We start from the raw sequence: 10,860 nt of genomic DNA on the forward strand, positions 1-10,860 counted from the left end.
TAGCCCAAAAGCCACTCTGCATCAAGTTTTTAATATTTTATAATTATAAACTTATTCAATCAATCAAGACCTATTGAGTCCTTTCTCGGCACCAACATTGTTCTAGGAACTGAGATATATCAGTGAATAAAACAGAAAAATCCCTGCATTTGTGGAGCATGCATGGAGTGGAAGGAGACAGATAAACAAAAACATAATGAATAACTAACTATATGGTATGTTACAAGGTGATACGTGCTATAGGAAAAAAAATTGAGCAGGGTGATTGGGCTCAGGAATGCGGCAGCCTAGGGAGACCTCCAGGTTTACATACAGTGGTCAGGATATACCTCACTGAGGTGCTATTCAGTAAATACTCGAAGGAGGTGAAGGAGTGAGCCGTGCAGGTATCTGGGGGGGAAATCCTTCCAGTGCCAAGAGCTTAAAATGAATCATACTTTCACTATCAGGTCTAAGAATTCTTTGCCTAATCCTAAGTCTCTTCAAAAAGTTTTACATTTTATATTTAGATCTATGATCCCTTCTGAGTTGATTTTTATATAAGGTGTGAGGTTTAAGTCAAGGTTTATATTTTTTGGCTACTGGTGTTCAATTGTTCCAGAACCATTGCTAAAAAGGCAGATCACTTCCTCCATCAAATGGCTTTTCCACCTTTGTCAAAGTCATCTGGAAATGTTTGTGGGGCTCTATGTCTGGGTTCTCTACTCCACTGCACTGATCTATGTGTGTCTCTCTGCCCAGACCACACTCTCCTGACTACTGCAGCTCTACCCTAAGTCTTAAAATTGGGCCATGAAATTAGCCACTGAAGGGTTTAAAGAGAATACAGTGCCCAGATCTGACTCACATTTTAAAATGTCAGTCTACTGCGGTGAGAATACACTGTCAGGGGCCAGGGGACCAGGCGAGAGATGACGGTGGCTCAGACCAGGGGGAGCTGTAGAGATGGCAGAAATTGGTCAGATCTGACATCATGAAAGTTGAGCCAACAGGATGTTCTGGTGGACTGGATGCAGGTGTGACACCCAGGTGTCTTGGAAGACCCCCAGGTTTTTGGCCTGAGCAACTAGATGGATGGAAGTGCCATCAGCCAAAAAGGGGAGTGATGAGGACAGAGAGGTTCTGGATAGAAAATCAGTTCAGCTTTTCACATGTTAGGTTTCAGAAGCCCATCAGACACCTAAGTGGAGACATGCAGTAGCCTGTGGGATCCGAGAACCCAATGTTCAGGAGAGGGTTTTTTGGCCCAGATATGACAATCCAGGATTCACAGCAGACTTAAAGCCAAGCCACTGGTGAGACACCCGAAGGACAGCAGAAACCCTGGGCACTGGGGCCCTCCAACACTGAGGTCAGAGGAAACCAGGGACAGCGGCATCCTGGACACCAAGTAAAAATTTGGGGCATTTCCAAGAAAGGTGACTGTCCCTGTCACATTCTGCTGGCCCACTGAGCAAAAGGAGAACAACAGACAAGTGACATCATGGGGACCTTGGCAAGTGCAGCTTTGGCAAACTGGTGTGATTTAAAAGAGAATGGAGGAGACAGATTGAAGACGGCAGGTTAACCACCATTCAGAGGGTTCTCTGGAGCAGGAAGGTGAGTCAAGGGAGGTCGCAAGTGTGTGTGTTATAGGAGAGGAGAAAAAACAACACACTTGAATACTGATGAGAACGATCGCATGGGCAGGGCTGAGAGAATGGTGACTGGCTAGAGAAATGTCTTTGGATGAGGAGGAGGGAACAGGACCTAATGTACAAGTGTACTGGCTTTAGCCTGGAAGGGACAGGAAAGTGCATCTAAAGTGCCACCCTCACCTTTAATTCTCCTGCTTCTCCTGACTTCATAGGCACCTCCCTCGATACCATTTTATGTTCCATGCTCTAAGACTATGCTACAATCCAGATTTTTTCCAGGCAAACATCTGTAGAGTAAGAAGAGATCACACTAGTGTGTGCTATTTGCTTGGGGGGAAAAAAGGGAAAAAAAAGAAATAAGACAGTGACAAAGCACGGGCTTGTGTCTGTGTCCCTCCACAGGACTCTCCTCTTCCACCCAGGGGAGGACTATTAACCACACCTACTGTGCACAGGGCACACAGCAGGGAGGCGGGCAGGTGGAGACAGATAGCAGCACACACTCTAGGGGAACATCAGATCTGGATTGCTCTAACCGCCAGCAGAGTTGTCAAACAGGATGGTATGACAGAAAACTCTCCCCTCTGGGGAAGAGAGGCTGAGCTGAGACCTGACCAAGCAGAGGCAGGCAGAGGGGAAACCAAAACAAAGGTTTTAAGGTGGAAACAAGCTTGGCTGGTTTGAGAAACAAAGAGGGAGTCAATGTGCCCAGGCACAGGTGTGGGCGTTGGGGGGATAGTGTTACCAGGCAGGGTGGGAGAGGTAGACAGGGGCAGATCACGTGGACCTTTCTAAACCAGGGCAAACAGAAAAGATTTTATTTTAAATGTGACGGGAACCCATTGAAAGGAATTAAGCAGAGAAATGACAATCTGTTTCCACAGACTAAGTTTTTTCTTCTAGAAATAACATTCTTTACTGTAATAACAGCACATATTACTCAAGCTGAAAACTCATAAAACCACCCATGAAATACCACCAGCCTCCCCCCCAGGGGCATCTGCTCTAAGCATGAGGAGAGAGAGGTTCTAAGGACTCCTGCATTGTGTGACAGGCCACCAGGAGCCGGATATGGAAGAGAAGGCAGCGTGAAGGGGAAGGGAAGGATAGGCAGGAGTCTGGCAGGACCCACTGAGGGATTTATCAGAGCAGGGACCTCATCAGATCTCCCTTTAGAACAACCCCTCCCAGGGTAGTTATTTAAAAGGCATTTTCCAAAACAACATTTAACCTCCTCACACATGCCTAACATACATGTAAACGTCTTCCCTAACCCAAACCACATGGATTCTTAAAACCATACCAGGTGGAGAGCACGCCGTCTGGGTGACGAACAAACTGACTCCTTGAAGACTCCCTCTAACTCTTTATTTAAAAACTCCTCTATGAGAAACTGGAATGGCTATCAGTTTCCTTCACCCTCTAGAAGGCAGCATAGTAAAACAATATAACAGCTGGAAAGAAAGGCATATTTTTGCCCATTTGCCCTCCAAGGGTTTTGTTTTTGTTCAGATCTTTGCATCACAAATTCCCTTGGCCTTCTCCCCATATCCTACAGAGAACTCTTCAATGGGGGCAAAAAACTCCAGCAAATAATAGCAGCTCTGTACCAATGGACGACTTTTTTCTTTTGAAGCTATCCTAGTTACCTTCAAAACTCCTTGGGTGCCGTGCCTTGGTGACAGAGTCAGCAGTGACTGGGCTGTGGAGCCCCTCAGCTTGGACTGAAATCCACACTTTGCACCTTACTGGCTGTGTGACTTGTCAAGCAAGTTGCTGAATCTCCCTAAGCCACCTTGTCTTACCTTTAAAAAGGAGGATTCCACCACCACGGACCTTAGAGGGTTGTTTTGAAGATGAAAAGTACAAACTCGAAGAAGGTTTCATGTGTGAAAAACACTTTGCATGATATCTAGTACATAATGTTAATAAACGTTCAGTAAATGTCCACTGCAGTCACTCTTATTACTAGCTCACCAGGGATTTTTATCAGGGGAAAGGGGATTAATGAAGGACATTCACTTAACACTTCCTGAAGAAGATGAAGAGAGGAAAAAGCAGGCTGGATATATTTTATGTCCTGTCCAATTCTGTGCATAGCTGCAAAAAACTTGATGAATAGCTCTGCCAACAACAAACAAAAGCAGGCACTGAAAGAAACAAGATGGAAAACTGATACCCGCAAGGACCTCAACTACAGAAGAGCTCAAGTTATTCCATTTCAAACAGGTTGTTGCCATCCCAGCAAGCCAGGCAAAGTGGGCCCTTGACTGAGGCTGTCCATGTCACCCTCCAAGTCTACTCCCCTGCCAGAGCCTCCCCAGCCATCGGCACTGGTCCCAATGCCAGCGTTCGGACGTGGGCATGACTAGGGACCGAATTCTATGGATGTAAGAAAGTAACTTCTTGCCATCGCCCAGAGACGTCCTCTCCCCCTAATCAGGGGTCATTAGCCAACAGGCAGCACATGTGGAGTCTCTTCAACCAGCAAGAGCTGAGGTTCCCCCACCCAATCTTTAACTCATTCTCCTGGTTCCTGTGTCAGTAAAAGACACAAGTAGCCAATTAATAAATACACTTCAGTGTATAGTCCCAAGAAAACTAAGTTCCAAGGTAATAGGAGGAAAAAAGCATATTTTATTAAGATGCAGGGAGAGTGCCAGTCAGTCAGCTGTTGCTGCAGGCCACTTTTCTGATGGCTTTGAGCCCTCAGACAAGGGACTAGTGCTGGTAACTACCGCTGATTTCATCATAGAATAGACAAGGTATTACCACAGCTGCATTTTTAAGAGAATTTATAAGCTAAAGATACTAAAAAAAATTTTTCATACACTTTCTCTTCCAACAAAAATACACATCCAAATAATTCAGGAGAGGAGGCAGGCAAAACACAGCCAAGTTTCTCGGTTACTAAGAACGAAGACCTGGGAAACAAACATTGGTGTGTCAGCCACCAGTGGTCACTGGGACAAACCCCAGTGCACTTTGTAGAAAGTACATATCCTTTCACCCTAGAATCCCACTTACAAAGGTCTATCAGAAGGAGGTAATTACAGGCGGCAAACTAAACAAAATGTGCAAGAGAGGTGTAGTTACATGTTAGGATCCATCTATACAGTAAGGAGACAGCTTGGAAAACTATGATTTACTGAGATGGACTGCTACACTCCACATCTAGTTCCTCGGGGGGAAAAGCATATTGCAGAACAGCATGTCGAGTGTATTCCCATTTTGGTAAAACACACCCATGATCAAGGGTGTATGTTTATAGAGCTGTCTGTTCACCAAACTGCTCGTGGTGGTCACCTCTGGGTAGTGGAATTCTGAGCAGCTTTGATTTTCTCCGTTGCACTTTTCCACAGTCCAATTCTTTAAAATGATCACGCATTCTTTCCCCTAAACAATAAAGCATGTTTAAAAGCTCCACAAAAGGGATGATTTCCAATTATGCAAAGCACATATTCCTGAAAAAATCATATTTCAAGTGAATATTTGTATTTTGAGTCATTTTGTTTACTGGTTACCATAATTTCTGAGATGTGTTCCCACCTAATAAATGGACCTACGACATAACAAAAAATTACAATTTATAAGAAAACTTTAAGCAAAATATAGTCACTTTGAATGCCTTCTCTTTACATACTTTTCCAAGTGTTTTCATATTATTTCTCCCCATGTTCACAGAACTGAGGTAGATGCAGGTGACAGAAGAGTCCCCATTTCAGAATAAGAAAGTGATTCAGAGCAGTGGTCCCCAATCTTTTTGGCACCAGGCACTCGTTTCATGGAGGACAACTTTTCCACGATAGGGGAGGGGATGGTCTCCTGGGCGCATCACATTTATTGTGCACTTAATTATTACATTATAATATATAATGAAATAATCATACAACTCACCATGATGCAGAATCAGTGGGAGGTCTGAACTTGTTTTCCTGCAACTAGATGGTCCCATCTGGGGGTGATGCGACAGAGTGACTGATCTGACAGGAGGCAGAGCTCAGATGGGGAACAGCTGTAAATACAGATGAAGCTTCGCTCTCCACCCACCACTCACCTCCTGCTGTGTGGCCAGGGGAGGAGATTTAGAGAATTACCTGACTTGCCTGAGGTCACCTCCTTAACAGGTCTAAGACCAAATCTGGTTTTCCTAACCATAATCCAGTACTTTCCCATGAACGTCCAGTGGGGCCAGGGCTATTCAGACTCCACTATACTAAAAAGGCACTAATGAGTTGTCTTCCATGGTCTAGGGGGATTTTTAGAATTACAGACATCCACAGTTAGTAGAATTTAGCACATTATTTATTCCTTGATTTACCCAAACTGGCCTATATTTGTCCTTATTTACAATTTTCATCCACCTTAAAGATAAATAAAAAGCAAAAGTTAATCTAGACTGTTTTCTTTACAGTTTCAAAGCAAAGTAGCCTCTTGGAACCTCTTTTCATAAGTAACAACAGGTTACCAAATGATTATGAACATAAGTAGAAATATATCCAAAGATCCACAGGTTCACACTCTCCAGGTGGCTTTGAAAGATGTGGTTTTGCCATCTGTTTACCCAAGATGAGTAAGCCACTGTTACCACCAATACCTTTATATTTTCTTCCTGTGGACTTCATATTTTCTGAGTCTTATTTACCTAACGACATATTAACAACAGTAATCCCATTTTACATTTGGCAACTGCAACCTTTCAGTAGTATGAGATTGAGAATACTATCAAACTTCCTTGTAAAAAGCAAAGGCATTTAGTATTTTAGCCCTAAATATGGTGCCCCTAACAAGGGTAAAGATAAGTGTTGTTCCAAGTTTTCCAGAATTAATGACAATGAGTCTTCAACACCACACTTTCTTCCTGGATCCCTGGAAGACTGCAGTCCCCAGGCTTCGAATCACTGGTCTCTGCGATGCAGGCAGCCATATTCCAAGGAACATTATAAAAATCAAGTTCCTACAACACAACCTGCTATAAAGAACACTGTTAGACTCCAAAGTCCAGGTAAAGCAGGAGCCACCAGCTTTTATGAGGCAGATTGCTGTTAAAGAACATCCAAGGCTCAGATGCAAGACTATCAGAATCCCAGGAACACCAGAAGATGTTCCATAGAAACAAGTTTCCATTTTTATAATGTAAAGGGAGGGGGTCAACTTGACACAAAGACATTTTGCTTTATAAAATTTTCAGGACAATATCTATTTCACAAATCAGACACCCACTAACTTGAGCCAAAGGTTATAACTTATGTAACTGTTATTATATCGCCTTCTGTGCCTTCCACAGCTCTTTTAAAAACTGAATACATGCTGCTGCCCAAATCACAGACAGGAAAATGCAAATCATTTTTTCCCTCTGGCCCTAAATGTCAAAGTTTTCATTTCAAATAACTGTCCCTCAAAGCTCTATAATCATAAACTCTGCTAATAATATAATCATACATGACAAGACTCAATTTCACAAATGTTAATTCAAAAACTAGAACTCAGGACTGCATAAAAATTGAGTTCAAAATATGTAGGCAATAAAGCTCAAAATCTCATAGGTAGGTAACAGAGGGTAACTAAAGCCCTACTGCTACTTATACTGCCATTAATAATAAGCAAGTCTTCCCTCTTAGGTTTCTACCCCTCCTCCTGAACAACGGCTTTGTCAGTCATTATTTCAGGACAATGGAGCTCACATTGCACAACAACTAAATTTCAACCTGTGTTCCTGACTTGTACCTTGTGGGTAGCAGAGCAGGACCCTTCCATCATACCACACGTTTTCGCAACGTGAATGTGGACACTCATGTAAATCTAGGACATTCTGAAAGAAAAGGGAAATGCTCAGCCATGAGAAATCTTGTCCAGATGGATGGGTGAACTCAGAGTAGATGGAGATCCAGCCTATAATGACTGAAAGTTCACTGTAGAGGTAGGAAGGAGGAAAAAAAACTTTCACATTTAGGTAAATTAGGGAAGACAGAATATTTTTTAGTTAACATGCACCAGCTTTGTGAAATTCTGGAGCCTTTGAATGATGGAAGAAAGGAAAAAGGGCAGGGGAAGGTGGGAAGAGAGACATTCCTGCTCAGTTCTGTTTTCAAAGCTGGTATGAGACAAACGGTGCTGGCATCATAAAATAACGGAATGGGAGGAATCTAGAGCTGACAGAGCGCGGTGCTGACAGAGCTCTGAGCGAGAAGATATGTTTGAGATGTAACTCATGGGCCCAGGAAGCCACCTGCAGGGAATCCTAGAACCATGGGTATAACCAGAGAGAGGCCCCAAAGGCCTTGCTGGGGGGTGGGAAGCCAACAACTAGGACACTGCATAAAGCAGGAAATGGTCACATAAAGTAAAAGCGAATGTAAAAATGGCAAGTGGAAAAACATGTCAATAAAAGGTAGAATCAGGAGGTGCTGAGAAGGCTGGTGCAGTACAGGAAGGCCAGGTAGCCTTGTTTTTCTAACCTGCTAGAACAACATGTTGGCAGACAGTGGAGAAGGCAGAGATGTGAAGGTAGTTCTGACCCCTGAAGATCTCTCCAAACCCTTAAAGTCAACAGGACCCAGACCAAACTGTGTTTCTCCCAAACTCCAGCCTCCTCTCCTGAGGCTGTCCTCCCTGTTCTTCATTTCATTTTCTTTGAGACGCTTTCTCCCCAAGCTACTTTCAAAGAGAGGGTATCAAAACCTTTGAGAAAGAATAAAGGAATTTGTTTTCAGCTAATTTACATACCAAACAGCTTGTTCTTATCCCTTCCAGTTTTTCTCGGAAAATTTTTGCATAATCCTCCTTCCTTGCCTCATAACAATGAAATGTAGGAGTAAATGGTTTCAAGTAAATTTTAATAATTATCTTCACTTCCTTATTATCTCCTTTTGAAAATCCTTAAAAGTTATGCACGATAACTTTAATTGTCAACCAGAAGCAACTTTGTGCCCTAGCGGACATGTGGCAATATTTGAAGACATTCTCCGTTCTTGCAAATGGGGGAAGGGGTGCTACTAATACCTAGTGGGTAGAGGCCGGGGAGGCTGCTCAGCATCTTACAATGACCAGGACAAACCCCATAACGAAGAATTACCTAGCTCGAAATGTCAACAATACCAAGGTCAAAAAAAAACCCTGTTTTAGGAGAAGGTATACATCAGAATGATAAAGAAAGAAGGAAAGAAAAGCAAATGATTTATAATATATCCTAATATTATTTTATAAATGCTCTTTTTTATAGACACAAACAGACAAAACACACTGTATCTTAAAATTCCAGAATTACATATACCATGTGAGAGGGGGAAGGAACAGTTCAAGTAACTATTTAGAGTCAATTAGACTTGATGTTATCATACAGGATTTTTAGTTCAAGAAACTATAATGGCAAATAAGCTGTGTAGCTCAGCAGGAGGGAGGGGATAGACTCCCTCCACAAACCACACCTACCTAACTAAATCAGAACACTTTTATCTTCTGGCACTCCACCAAAGGCCGAGAGTGAAATCTCTTACCCATATTCATCAACTCCAACTTTTTTTTTTTTTGAACAGACCTTTTGATTTTGTTTTAACATTCTCTGCAAAAGTCCTTTGCTGTAAATTGTGATCCAGCTAAGACCAGGCCTCTATTTGTCCCCAGTCCTCACCATGTAAGTAATTCCCATCACTAAACAGTCTCATTTATTGTAGGGCAGTGTGGGGGGAATGGAGGAGGGTATGTGTGTGTAAAGATTTATGATTTAAACTCTCCCAAAGTGATAGAATACATCCAGAGGTAGCAAAGGCAATAACTAAAAATGCCCCTTTAGAGTGTAAAGCAACAATTATAATCCAAAGCAAAGAATCTTATTTTAAAAAAAGTTTTAAATTAAGCGAAGTTATTTTATAACTTCCAAAGCTGCTTAAGGATCAAGTCCCACGGGTAGAATTTGTACTATTCTGGCCACCCCGCTTCCTTCATACCTCACCAAACCATACCACAAAGCTGACTCCTCAGTCTCCTCACCGCCAAGTCAGTGCTGGATGCAGCTAATCATCACTGGGGCCCTCTAGGTACACACGAGTGGGCGGGGGCGGCCTTCGAGTGCCACAGGGAGAGTGGGTCCCGGACCACACCCGACCTCCGAGCTCAGGGTCCCCTCTGTCGGGATCCCACAGCTCTCTGGGTGGGTGGTCTCCAACCAGTCACTCGGGAATAACACTGGTGGGACGAACCCCTGTCCTAGGCGGGGACCTCTTCTATTCAAACTCAAGGATAAAAGGGATCATTTAAAGTCCTTACGTAGCTGCTCTAGCCACGATTCTGCTTCCCACTAATCAGGAGGGGAGTGTTCCATACACTTCTGCGCAGGATCTCGGAAGCGAGCCCCTGCCCTACAGGTGCACACCCACCGTGTGGGCTGCCAAAATGGCTCACGCGGCAAGGATGCCGGCCTATGCCCCTGAGCGCCCCCAGGTGTGCACATGCACTGTGCAGACTCAGGTGTGCAGACTCAGGCGCGCTGACTCGGGAGCGCTCCCAGGTGTGCAGACTCAGGCGTGCAAGCTCGGGTATGCCGGCTCAGGGAGCACAAAGAGAGACGCAGCGCCGCGAATGACAGGTGACACCAGAGAACCCCCAAAACCGTACCACGCTCCCCGCGCCCCCGACCGACGTCGAGCCCCATCAACTCACCTCTTCCAAAAACTTGGTCAAATCGTACACCTTGTGGTGCAGGATCAGCCAGGTGCTTTTGCTGTGGTTGTGCTTCTGAATCTCTTCCAGGGTGTAGTACTTCACCTCCTGGTCAGACTGCTTGGCCATCTCGGCACGCGGCGAGCCAAGCCCAGCACACACAGCCACGGCGGGACAGGAGAGCTAGAGTCTCCGCGGGCTCCACCCAGGACATTCCCCGCGCGTCGGGCACCACGCCCTATGTCGGGCGGCCGACGCTTTGGGGGGAGGGGCGTTACAAAGCACGGCCTTCGAGGATAGGCCAGTATCCTTGTCACTCAAGAGGCCCGGCTGTTGATCGACCCCCTCCTCCAGGCCTGGAGCGGCCCCGCCCAGCGCGCGGGTGTTGATTGGCTGCAGGAGGTGCCCTTCACAATCTCCGGCTGCTGGAGCTCGCGGAGGGCGAAACGGGGCTTCCCTGAGTCTGCGCAGAAGACACAGGGCGGAATTGAGGGGCGGGGCCTCGGCGGGCACGAAGCGGTAGGGGCTAGGGGTTCTAGGGGTGTTCCCTGCCGATTCCACGTAA

The 10,860-nt window shown here is 44.9% G+C and overlaps 1 protein-coding gene across 1 annotated transcript in view; it reads right to left on the reverse strand.

The window, feature by feature from the left end:
* LOC105820977 (cytochrome b5) overlaps positions 1–10,523 on the reverse strand; it is a 47,661-nt gene extending 37,138 nt beyond the window's left edge. The window contains exon 1 of the mRNA XM_012657580.1: positions 10,296–10,523. Within this exon, the coding sequence (XP_012513034.1) occupies positions 10,296–10,424 (129 nt within the window). The 5' untranslated portion in view covers positions 10,425–10,523. The remainder of the gene's footprint in view (positions 1–10,295) is intronic.
* Between the last annotated feature and the right edge of the window lie 337 nt (positions 10,524–10,860).

This window comes from Propithecus coquereli, unplaced genomic scaffold (assembly GCF_000956105.1).
Source record: "Propithecus coquereli isolate 6110/MARCELLA unplaced genomic scaffold, Pcoq_1.0 Scaffold55, whole genome shotgun sequence".
Classification (NCBI taxonomy): domain Eukaryota; kingdom Metazoa; phylum Chordata; class Mammalia; order Primates; family Indriidae; genus Propithecus; species Propithecus coquereli.